We start from the raw sequence: 13,194 nt of genomic DNA, 5'->3' as shown, positions 1-13,194 counted from the left end.
TCGCTGTGTAGATGCCATTTCAATTCCATTCAAGGCAAAAGAACCCAACATATGACAAAAATCATCTTGCCCCCCATTTAATCCCTCCAATTATCTCAAAGGTATAGCTTAATTGGAAAAGTAATAAAAAAAATAGGATATAATGAAGAAAACCATAATCTCTGATATAATTATGAATAAATTCACAAAAAATGGTCTCACCATCCCGGCCCCATAATTCCTCCAATTATTTTCTCAAAAAAATAGCTTAATGTGTTAACACTTAATTGCAAAACCTTATAGTTCATTTTTCATCCCTGGCAACTCGCAAGTATTTCTTCTCGTTCAGTTTTCGTGGAGATTTCAACCGTCTGAACGTTTTGAGGTAGGAAACGCCCGCTAAACCTAGTCTGATCGTATGGTAATGAAGAGTTCGTGTTCATGGCAAGTTCTTCTGGTTGTCAGATGGCAGGGAAATTTCTCGCCAACTCCTTCTCGGCTCTAGAACTCAACGTCGAGGATGAACATGATGATAAAAAGGCCGGGGCAGCCACGTTGGTCAAGAATGGAAACCATGTCCTGCGATCAAGTGAGTGGGTGATTTTTTTTTCCACTATTTTTCCGTCGTAATTATTATTATGGAATATGCGGTTGCTGCGCGTGTGGGATAGCAGATAGATTAAACTTCACTATCCCCAGAACTGTAGGATTAGGCGGTCCCCTATCATTCTAGCATTAGCATTTCGCTGGGTAATTGAAATATTAGGAAAATTTTCAGCCTTGTCAGGGGAAGCAAATTTTGAATCAAGCCGGGTGGTTATGCTCATACAGAGAGTTATGAACGATAATTTCTGCCTTCTGGGGTGATGCTGATACTATTTGTGTTCTCATTTCTTACAGATGACCTGCAAATCGTTAGATTTTTCATCGTTTGTATTATTGACAAAGTCAGGAACTTGAAAAATACGAGAGATACGATTGTACTTCGCAATAAGCTTGTATGTCTGCCGAGATTTATGTGATGCTCATCTGGCATTGAGTTCTCATAATGTTTCTGTGAAGTTCTTAACGCCCTATAAAAGAAATGGAAAATGCTAAAGACAAATTAGAACAAACTGAATGTTTGTTATTACGGAGCATTCTTCCGTCCAGTAACATGGAGAAATAAAATCGTAGAAACTTCATTCAATTTTTTTTTTAAAATTCTTTCAACGCAAAAAAGTTTTTTCTTTCGGTTGTGAATCTGAAAAAGTTAGAAATGGACCTTATTCCTGTGGAGAAGACTTTGAGAAGTATGCCCGTGACTTGAGTTTCATACTTTATTCTTAAACTCGTCACAAATAGATGGAAATCCGATGGAGGATAGTTTTTCTTGCAAAACTATTTTTCTTTGGACGAAAAGTGCGAAGTGCAGAGTAGTTATATGGCCTTTTTATTCTTGTCATTCATCCAGAGTTGGACATTGAAAGTATGCCTTTCAAATCTGTTTAGGTCGATTGTCAATTGGTATAAATATCCTCCTTTCCCTCTTCTCCAGGGCTTTGGGAGTCTGGGATGAGATAAATCTCTTTGATATATTTTTTACTTTAAATTCCTTTCGTAATTTGGATTTTTCCTGGGTCCAAAAAGATGACCAGTGGATGATCGATGGAATGCTTGAGTTTCATCCACGAAGATGTCGATATCTATTTAAGAATGGTGGTTTGGATCAGCTTATGGTGACTGACCCTTCACCGATGTCAAGGTTCAAATTCAAAGTGGTGATTTTGACGAGCAAAACAACTGAATATTGATCACAAGTCAAGACGGAATTATTTGATTGCCCAAAGATGCGAAAATAGAGATACTTTCTTCCTTATTTCAGCAATCTTTAACTTTTCTTAACCAATAGGATGGAAATAATCAGTTTTTTCCCCCTTAATCTGGATAAATTGGGCGTTTATTGTAAAATTATAAACCTTCATACTCACAGTTCGACCTAGTGTGTGCTAAGAGATATCTCTCTTTTCTGTGTTTAGTACTTTCTTATATCATTACTGACATGGCCCTTGTATTCAGACTATTTTTAAAAAAGATATTTTGAGCTGTTCCAAAATATATTGTCTTTGTCTTATATTCCAGAGAATAATAAAAATGGGGTTTCGGCAAACGCACGGTGTTCCAAAGAAAATACGCAAAGCACTCCAGAGCCTACTGAAGAACTCAAAATGCCTCTTGTGTGGATTGACTTGGAAATGACTGGTAACTTTGTCTTTACTAAATCTCTTGCCATGTTTTTTTTTTTCCAATATTCACTTTTGAAGAGGAATATATGATTGAATAGGTAGCCAGATGTTTTCAACTCATTATTTGCATTACATTATTCAAGATATACATTAAGGGGTCAGATGATTACTCAGGAAATTAAACCTTCTTGGGCTTGAATTCCTGACTCATAAATGTACCTGTATTTGGCATGATTTATAAAACTAATACTTGAACTATATAGTCATATATGTCTTTGCTGTTAAACTTTTATTTTCCTTGAAAATTTTCCCTCAATTATCATATCGTTAATCTTCAATAATGCTATTTAAGGCTCTCAAAGTTCCCTTTTGAGCATGAGCTGGAAGAGAGAAGAGTTGGCAAAAAATACTCGTAATCTGATTACAATGATGTGGTATAAATATACAGATGTTTATCCCTTGAGACGGGTAACGGGCTGATAGTACAAGGGCAATAGTCAGATGTTTTCTTGAGTAATGCTCTATACAAAAATCCTAGATCTGATTAAGCTATGATCAATAGATACATAATTTCCTTTAATCCCATTTGTAAACCCTAGCTTCACGAGAAGGAATGGGGAGACACAGGAGAGGCTGGAGGAAGAGCTGCTCAACAAGGGCGAATTTCAACATTAACAGTATAAGAAATGTCTGGCCAAGTGTGGACCAATAAGCTGTGATAGGTGAATTGGTCAGTTGTAGGTTCACTCTCATCCTGCTGAAGTTTTAAATTAAGTTCCATCGGAGTATAGAGTAGTTGATATTGAAGATGACTGGTCTCATTGAGAAAATCATAAATATATTTCCTCCTTAAAAAGATAGTTCCTTGAGGAGCATCAGCTACTTCAGTGTCAAGCAAACTTTCTGGATTACCTCATTTTTCATGTCAAATTTGACGTGAAAAATCGTTGCAGTTATAATTCCCACTGAGTTGGTCCCCTAATAGAATAATTCCCATAGAATCATTTCCAGTTATAACAATGTCATCAACATACACAAGAAGGGTTATAATATTCTCAGTTTATGTATTTAAAAAAGGGTGTGATTGGCTGCCAGGGATATTAGAATCCTGACAATGCTCATCTTTGCAACGGGTGCAAAAGTTTCCAAATAAATAATCCACGCTAAATTTCTTCAAAAAAGATAATCCGCACTAAATTTTTTAGCGTATCCTTGGGCAATTAATTAAGCGTTTGACCCTTGAAATTATCCAGCTGCACAAAATTTGACGGTATAGACCTTCCAGCATCTAATAGCTTTCTTCTCTTTGGGAACTAAGGTCACTTGCCAAGTTTGATGCGCAGGTAATGCATAATTTTTTTCATCCATGCCCTGCTGCCTATGAGGTTGAGCAGAATTTTCATAAATTGACTTAGAAATATTGACCTGTTGATCAGAGGACATAGTCTGGTAACAGAGAACATGACTAGGAGGTAAGGGAATGGTCTCCTGATGGAAGAGATCCAGGTTGAGCTGTTAAAGACATCTGTAGGCATATTACAAGCCAAGGACTCAACTGCTTGGGAATGGTTCAGAGGAAGTTCTCTCAGATTCTTCTCCTGGTTAATTGTTGGGGCAAACAGGGGATTAGCCATACATGAAGATGTCATTGGACGTTGGTTGCTGGCTCGCTACTTGAAGATGGATGAGGTGATGTGGAAGGTGCTACAGGTGGAACTAATGTAGAGGACTGGCCTGAGTCTGACCTGTCAGACAAAAAATTGGGAAAGAGTCCAATAGGCAAGGAAGAACCTGATAGGATTCAATCTAAATCAAGAAACAAATTCTTGAAAAAAAGAATTTCACAATGAGAGTTACTGCAATGTCAATCTTCAGACATAGGAGGGAAGTCTCCCGAACCAGTAGTACTGTCTCTAACTCTCCAGCTGGATGCAGTTGGAGCTAGAAGTCCTTGCTCCTAACCTGGGCAGTAAGCTCCGCAACGCCTCCTGCTCCCCAAGCATATCCCAAATGACCAATACCCCGCCCTTCCTGGGGGGCTTCTTTATGTAGGAGCAAGAAGTCCTTGCTCCTAACCTGGGCAATTGGAATCTTTGACTACTTTGAATCCCCACATGTGGACCCAAGTGCGGTCCCACATGCACATTCTTCCACATTATTTTCTCTCTGTCCAACTACTTTCTTCTTTCTTTTGTAAGTGACCCAAGGTATTGTGACAGAACCCTTGGTCCCACAACTCAGAGATCTCCATGGGAAGGCGAGACAACTTCTGCTGCTACTTTTGGATACTAAAATTTATTTTCATTTATGTGACATCTTTGTTGGAGAATGATAGCTCTTATATCATTTTTGGGAGTTGGAATAGCCAACAAACACAGTGGTAGCAGCCAATGGTCTTTCTTGGTAGTTTTATGAGGATGTAAGGGAACAAACATTTGCATCCAAACACTGTAAGTTCCAGGGGTTGATGGAACTTAGCGGAAGGGTAGGAGATTGCCACAACATCAAGTGAGGTGGGACCAGTGAGAGAGGGAGTAGACAATATATTCATCAGATAATCTGATAAAATGGTGGCTTCACCCCAGTACGTTTTTGGAACCTCACTTTGAATGGTGAGAGTTCTAGTTTTCTCCAAGATATGACCCACTTTTCGTTCAGCCACCACATTCTATTAAGGAGTGTAGATGCACTATGATTCATGAAGAATATCTTGTTCTTAAAAACAAACTAATGTCAGAATTAATAAATTCACAAAGTCAAGCACACTGACATAAAGTTCCTAGTTGTGAAAGAAAATTTTAGTTATTTTCATGCATGACTAATCTCCTAATTTTAAGACCATCTGACCAAACTTCAGTTGATCTCCATTCAGAATGCAGAGGACTAAGCTGGAAATGTACGCGAATGAATCGCGTGTTGTGTAATTTCCATGCTACACATCCGTACTTGATGTATCTCTTTCATTCAATTGGTATATGTGATCATTGTTTGGCTTTAGCCATGATTATTGTGACAAAAGCCCCTTGGTTCTATGCCAGTTAATTGATGGACGAGATTGGTTGAAATGCCTTAAATATTTTTTTTTTTGAAAATATATGAGGCAGTCACCCAAACTAATCAGTAACCACCCAACAAGTTCATGACTCAAGCCTTAAGGCTCTATTACATCTATGTTCATCCTCTACCCTCTCCACCCCCAACTCGAGGGAACCATGATGCCATAAGGCCTTCTACCTCATGGGCTGGACCGCACATTGAAGCCTTCCCCCTCTGAAGATCACCTCGTTTCTATGGAGCATTGTCAGTGCTTGTCCCCCTACTTCTCTTCGTCTGGGACCAATTCTCTGCATGGACTCCTAGAAGGCCTCCTCTGATGACACGTTCACCACCAACTGTGCTTGGGTGGATCAACCCATGCGTGCAAACGGGCATCTGAAAAACAAGTGATTACAATCCTCGTCACCTCTTGTACACAGCACGCATAGTGTCGGGGCATCTGGATACATCTTCTTGCGGAAGACACGAACCACCAGCCTCTTTCGGAGCAAAAGTCACCCAAAAATCTTTACCATTCGCAGAACCTTTAGGTGCCAAATTACTTGACATGCCCGGGTCGTAGCTTGGTCTTCCTCATTACCCTGGTGAATCCGAGCGTAGGCTTCCTGCACTGAAAAGGCAGTGCCCGTCCACTCCCAACCATCTTTTTTCTCGGGATGATGGAAAATCTGACTCAGTTTTTGTTGCATACCCAAAAAAATCGGTTAGTCTTTGGTCTGATAGGGCACTGTCTACCCTTGGGGTCCACATGCTGTCCCAGCACTCTCCCATGGTACCCTTGGGGCATTGGGCGAGCGCAAATAGCCGAGGGAATGCTTCTCGCAGGGGGCCGGCGGCAACCAGTGGTCTACCCAAAACTGGAAAAGAGAACCGTCGCCTATTCAGGCTGAGTAGAACTCCCAGACTTGGGGGAAGATTTGTCTTAGGCCTAGCCAGAATGCCGACGGCCCTTGATTGGGGCTATTTTCTTGTCCCAATTCTAGCCCGACTATAATTGTCTCTCAAGATTTGAATGGTTAGGTCCTCGCATGGTTGCATGATCCATATCACCCACTTGGATAATAATGCCGTGTTCATGCTTTGGATATGCAATACACCTTGGCTGCCCTGTTTGGTGTGTCTGCAGACCATATCCCACGCCACCAGTGCCAGCCATCGACTCTGGTCAGTTCCAGTGTCTTTCTAGAGGAAGTGTGTCGTCAAGCCTTCGAGTCTCTGACCGATTCCAGTAGGCATCTTGAATACTGAGAGATAAAATATGGGAATTGCTGATAGGAATGCCTTCAGTAGCACCAGCCTGTCGCCTCTGGACAACTCTTTCGCTTGCCATCCTTCCAGCCGCCTCTCAACCTTCTCTATCACCAGCTGCCAATCAGCCTTAGTTATCCCCCCTCTGGTTAATGGAAGGCCCAAGTATCTCGTAGGGAGGTTACTGGTCGGTAATCCCAACGCTTTTGCGCATTGTGTCCCCTCTTCCAGGGAGAGACCACAGCTTACAAATGCTTACTTGGGCAGATTGATACGTAAGCCAGAGAAGTCCACAAACAAGTCTAGTAACGTGGACTCAAATCATTGACAAGAACTAAAACTCGTTGACATCTATGTGATGTCTGAAAAAGGAGCCTGACTCCATACATCACGATGGTCACGATGGATGATTTCAAACACTGGAGTAGAACTCACCACAGAAGATGCACAAGTAGGCCGCTTATGTTTTGCCAAATTACATGCTTGACAAAAAACTTGTACAAAAAATATGATACGTTCTTTACAAGAACGATTTAGCCAACCAGAATGCACATGCAAGTGCTCGCACGTGTGAACAAGTTTAAAAGAACACGTGCAAGTGCTCGGGAGAGGGGAGCGTATTTTTTTGGAAGACTACCAGAATCGGAAGGCCGGCAGAGCGCCAGAGGCTGGAGCAGCGGAGGGACCATCCATGGCCGGAGGGGACTCGTCCATCAAGGGCAGTCCATATTCTACTTTTCTCTCTCTTGGTTTCGATTTGATGAACTACTACTCGTGAAGGGAACATCCTCGATTTACCTATTTAAGTATACGATCTGGATACATGATCTATCAAAACACCACCTGACAAACATCAGGAAACATAAATCTTAAAGCAGAGGAAGAGGCATGTCCCAGAAATGAAGTTTCCAAATATGATCCTCCCGATGAAGATGCAGTAGATGTCATAGTCATCGCTCTATCTTTTGGGCATAGGATTTTTAGATAATACAGACCAGCTTGAGTTCTGCCTAGTCCGTCCTTATGGCTCCTGACCTTGTCACAGAGAAATGCATCAATCCGATCAATGGTCAGCTTATAAGATAAAATCTGTGCTAACACAGTTTTGACGCATGAGAAACATGTGTAAGTTTCCGGACAGGTTCAGTTTCAACAGTACCAATTCTGAATGCTGAAAGTGATGTGCCATCGGCAGTCTGAATCTTCCTATTTATAGGACAAGGTTCTCACTCTATGAAAGCTGATTTATTTGAAGTCATGACCAGTACCACATTAATCTAGAATCTAGAGTGTAGATCAATGACATGGTTCTGTGGAAATTGGAAGACTAATAGGTAGACCTGAGTGGACTATAGAGGTAGAGCCAACTATATCAGAATGATTCTGCAGCTGAGTAGGGATTTGATGAAGCTACTCCTTGAGAAGGAGGGATGTCATAACTACATTCTCATCAGCTGTAGGAGTGGGAAGTTGTGTATCACAGTTCCCTCTGCTCTTTAGAGAAGGTCGGCCATGAAGCTTCCTACACATCCCTCTGATGTGGCGTGGTTTTTTGCAATATGAACAGAACTATTGGTCTTTCTCATCGTCATTTCTATGAGATAATTTCTGATCCCAACATGGCTGATGGCCGTGAAAATCCTTGGACTAACCAGGTTTTACATGCTGAGGTGTGAGTATATAGGCAGGTCTTTTTTACCTCCACTTTCTGATCACCTGAGAGTTCAGTCCCAGTCTGATTTCTTCATTTCTGACCTTAATAACTGTATCCTGAAACTGAGCCTATGTTCCCGGTTGAAGAGTTGAACTCACACAGTCTCAAACTGTAGATGTAATCCTTCAACAACAACATACTCGATTACGAACCATATGTTACTTGTCTACAGAGTTAGTTTGAGAGTGATGGTAGAAGTGTATTTCTTTCCAGAGGGCTTTAAGCCCATTTGCATAATCCAAGGCAGTCCACTGCTCTTGTAGCAGAAGCATTGACTGATCTACCTAATAATCTATCTTGAATGCAGCGCCATGCTTGGAAAATTGCTTCTGCACGATAACCCATATTTCATTTACTGAATAATAGTCTATATAGGAATGACTCTCTTCAGGAAGCATGGAATCTAAGAGCCAGGTGAAGAGAAGATCTCCCTCAAGTCACCAATTCAAGTATGCTTGATCCAAGGATCCTGGCAGATCGGTGGTCAAATGATAGAGTTGCCCTCATGGCAAAAAATGTTCTGCACATATTCCACTAGTATAGATTATGACCTGTAAATGTATTTCACGGTTCAATTCGGTGAAGATGTGAGTACCAGCTATCCCTGAGATGCATGATCCTTGACATCAGACCAAGGTCACCAACACTTCCAAGAAATATAGGAGTCTAGTATTACACTAAGAGTGATAAATGAAATAAGTGTACCTGATTAAGGAAGATAACAGAGAGTAAGCTCCAGAACAAATTTGGCAGGTTTATCAGTCATCAATTGGCGTGAATGTCTCGGAACGCCGATTCTAACCAAGACATAATTTCCGCCACACCAGTCGGTTTGATTGAAAAAGAAAGGCCAATTGACAGAGGAAGGAATGTGAAATCATGATCAATCGCAACTATCACCCGCAACGTCCCATCAGATGATGATTCTGATACCGTGACAAGATTCTGATACAATCCCCAACCCTGCTATAGGGCAGATCCTTCTTTTCTCCTTATTTGGGTTCCCTTTAAATAAGTTGTCTCTCCCTATTGGAGGGTTGGCAGAAAGAATTATGCAATTGGAAGCTCCTTGTCTCTTCTCCCCTCACCGTCCAAATCCCATTTCTCTCCCGCGGCAATCATCGCGCTTGTGATCATCTTTAGGCAGCTCGTCCCTGGTCAATCCCTACCTACTCAATTCGACCTCACCTCTGATCATTTTGCTTCACTTTGAACGCCGATTATAACTCTTTCTCTCTCACTGGTCTTCACCGCAACCCCATTCCATCTCTACAGAATTGACCTCTCCATCCCAGGAACTCTCTCTCTCTCTCTCTCAACTCCCCCTCAACTCCAGTCCAATGCTACTGAATTGGTGCATTTCATCATCAAAATTACATCAAAGTCAATATGTCCGGTGAGGAACATACCAAGTTCTCATCCAGCATGGGAGGGAAGAAAAAATAATAGGGCAAAAAATGCTTGTCTTGTTACGATGATGTGTTATAAAATATACAGATACAAAGGAAAGTTTATGTGACAATTTTGTCCTTGAGACGGGCAACGGTCTGATTGCACCGCCAATTTATTCCATAACGAGGGCAACAGTTCTATGTTGTCTCAAGTAATGTGTAGCATGTAATTGTCAACTGTGGCACATTGACAATGAAGAGGAATAAAGTAGTTCTTTCGTGACAAATATTTGTTGAAAGGATTGGGAGTTCCTCTGGCCATTAAAATTGAAAGGCAATTTGAATCTCATATATTCCCTGTCCTCTCTTTCCTGCGAGTCATTAATTTAGAGGATTTCCACATGTGCGAGCTTATCTGCACAGGTGTCTTATTATCAGGCCATTCTCATGTGTCTCCTACGATATGTTCTTGAAAAGAACACATCAAATAATCCGAAGGATTTTCAGAAATCTCCTCTTATTGGAGTATCTTGATGAAGGAACTTCTTTCAAGGACTTTACACTATTTCTGAACCGCTGACCAAGTTACTTCAAAGAAGTTCCTTCATCTGGTCTGATCAAGCACAACAAGCATTCAAATTCTTTAAAACTCTTATTTTTATTCCTTCTCTGAGAAATAAATCCATTTGAAAATCATTGTTAAAGAAAATATTACTTTTATGTTTTATTGCTTTAATTCAATGTCAATTCAATATTATTGTGAAAAAATCTGTATAACCTTTAATTTTGCAGAGTTTGAGGAGAGTTAGAGGACCAAATAGGAAGGAAAAAAGAACCAAAAATTTAAAACCTGTGTCCTTCTCTCCTGTTCAGTTGCAGGCAAGCACAGCGGCTGATTCATACTTGTTAAATCCATTAGGCTGACGCCCATTTGGCGTAGGATATTTCTTTTTTTAAGATTATCCTTGGGGTTTTATCATCCGGGCTTGAAAGAATATATGATTGAGATCTGCAAAATGTGTGATGCTACGATTATGCTCCTTTTATGGTCAATACTGCCTTGGTTTTTATATTCTTACCTTGAAGTTAGGACGACTGAGATTTCAAGTTTATTTATTTATTGTTTTTCTTGCTTTGCTTCCCTCCCGAAGAAGTTCAACATTCTTATAACTCGCCTCTTTTATGAAGGTTTGGATGTTTCTGTCGACCGTATAATAGAGATTGCTTGTATAGTGACGGATGGTAACCTATCAAAGTCTATTGAGGTGATTTTTATCTTTCACCCACTTATTCATCTGGCTGAATTCCCTTATTTCCCCTCTCTATATCCATGTCTGTTTACAGTTTATGAAATAGGCGAAATAATCAGTTCGGAATTTCTTTGCCCGAAAGTAAAATTTCCATTTTTATTTTCTCATTTTTTTTCATTCGTATCATGTAATTTTCTCATCAAGACATGATTAGGATGTAGATAAATCGCTAAGAGGAAAAGAAATAAAGATACTAATAAATATATGGCACAGCAGGATATGATCCAACATAAATAATTGTCTGCATCAATACACGATGTGTTCATCGTTTATATGTGTCATTGTCTTGCGCAGATACTGAAAGGGGCGAAGTAGTGCCCTACTTATCGTTACTTTGTCGTCTATGTTTATTATCTTTTTTTCTGATCTGTGTTCAGGGTCCAGATTTGGTGATCCACCAATCAAAAGAGTGCATGGATAGAATGGGGGAATGGTGTCAGGACCATCATGGAGCTAGTGGTATACTGTTTTTTTTTCCTCAACCAAGCTACTGTTGGAATTTGACCTTGTTTAATTTGTGTCCAGGTTTGACACAAGAAGTTCTTAGAAGCAAAGTCTCTGAGAAGGAGGCAGAGAAACAGGTCTGATTATTTCTTAGTACTTGTTGTATCCTAATGGATAAAATCGTTTGATTTTCTTAAAATTAATTCACTTCTCAGTATGTTTTGCTTAATACTTTAATCAAACCGGCCTCCCATCAGCCATAAACGAGGGATACATTATTTATTTGCAGCAAATAGCTTTTCTGAGTATGACTTATTCCTATTAATCATTTTGATCTGTTAGTTATTTAATGTTATCATACTGATCACTGATGGTATAACTGCACTGTGAGAGTTATTCTATGGTATTATGCTTTGTGTTAAATTTTATTTATAATTTCTTGAGATTTAACAGGTGACTGATTTCATCACAAAGCATGTGAGAGGCCCATACAAACCTCTTCTTGCAGGAAATTCTGTGTACGTTGATCTGATGTTCATGAAGGTTGGTCATATAGATACGCTGAGCTTCATGTATGTAATTAGGGTTCAGATGACAATGTAGGTGACGAGTTACTCATCATTTTGTCATTCGTCCCGTGCCAAAAACGGAGAATGGCAAATCTGCCGTCTAGATTATTAAGCTTACTTCAGCATTGATTGATTGGATTTCCTTTGCAGAAATATATGCCAGATTTGGCCAGCCTTTTCTCTCATGTGCTGGTGGATGTGAGCAGCGTCAAGGCACTCTGTCTGCGGTGGTATCCGAAAGGTAATTCTAGGAAAAAGTTTATGAGGAAGATCAAGAACGATAAATGAATTTTTGGGTGAATTCGTGGGTTTGATTTTTGGGGTAAATGGTTGATGGAATGTGGCAGATTGCAAGAGAGCCCCTTCAAAGGAGAACAACCACAGGGCGCTGGATGACATCCGAGAGAGCATTAAGGAGCTCAGATTCTACAAATCAAATATTTTCAAGGCAAAGAGGACTAAATGACTACGCAGTGTTTTATAGTCTCTCTCATTCTATCTCTTTCTCTCTCTCTTTCTATCTATCTTTGTCTCTCTCTCTCTATCTATCTCTCTCTCTCTGTCTTATCTTGCAAGCAGATCGACACATTTGGCTGTAACAAGAATTTTGGAACTTAGAAAAGGTCCCCACCCAAGCACTCTCTCTCTCTCTCTCTCTCTCTCTCTCTCTCTCTCTCTCTCTCTCTCTCTCTCTCTCTCTCTCTCTCTCTCTCTCTCTCTCTCTCTCTCTCTCTCTCTCTCTCTCTCTCTCTCTCTCTCTCTCTCTCTCTATATATATATATATATATATATATATATATATATATATATATATATATATATATTCTCTCTCTCTCTCTCTCTCTTTCTCTCTCTCTCTCTCGCTCTCTCTCTCTCTCTCTCTCTCTCTTTCTGTCGTTCTCACACCCTCCCTCCCTCTCTTGATCTTCCTCTCTCTCTCTCTCTCTCTCTGTGGTTCTCCCACTCTCTCTCTCTCTCAATCTTCTTCTCTCTCTCACATTCTCAATCTCCCTCTCTTTCGATCTTCCTATCTCTCTCTTTCTCTCTGTCATCTCACACTCTCAATCTTCCTCTCTCTCTTTGTCATTCTCCCTTCTCCCTCCCTCTCTCGACCTTGAGGAAATTTCCCTTTTTTAATCACTCTATTTTTCTCCCTCTTGTTATTCACAATCCCTTCTTCCCCGTTTCTCTTCATTTTCTCCATCTCTTTCCCCCAATTCTCAAGTCTTAACAACTGATATCGCTTTAAATTGAAGT

At 40.3% G+C, this 13,194-nt stretch overlaps 1 protein-coding gene across 2 annotated transcripts; it reads left to right on the top strand.

Annotated features, from left to right (window-relative positions):
- The first annotated feature begins 258 nt into the window (after positions 1-258).
- LOC144710626 (Polynucleotidyl transferase, ribonuclease H-like superfamily protein) lies at positions 259-12,570 on the top strand. Of its 2 annotated transcripts, XM_078584448.1 has the most exons (9): positions 259-364; positions 445-568; positions 2,101-2,220; positions 10,803-10,879; positions 11,302-11,383; positions 11,450-11,505; positions 11,822-11,911; positions 12,088-12,178; positions 12,285-12,570. In XM_078584448.1, the coding sequence occupies exons 2-9, from the start codon at positions 445-447 to the stop codon at positions 12,401-12,403; spliced, it is 759 nt and encodes a 252-aa protein (XP_078440574.1). In that variant the 5' UTR covers positions 259-364; the 3' UTR covers positions 12,404-12,570. The 2 variants fall into 2 exon arrangements, with proteins under 2 accessions (XP_078440574.1, XP_078440569.1); XM_078584443.1 differs by lacking the exon at positions 259-364 and having other exon boundaries at positions 371-568.
- The last annotated feature ends 624 nt before the right edge of the window (positions 12,571-13,194 follow it).

Source organism: Wolffia australiana, chromosome 1 (assembly GCF_029677425.1).
Source record: "Wolffia australiana isolate 7733 chromosome 1, ASM2967742v1".
Lineage (NCBI taxonomy): Eukaryota > Viridiplantae > Streptophyta > Magnoliopsida > Alismatales > Araceae > Wolffia > Wolffia australiana.
This window is presented reverse-complemented; position numbering and strand designations above follow the sequence as displayed.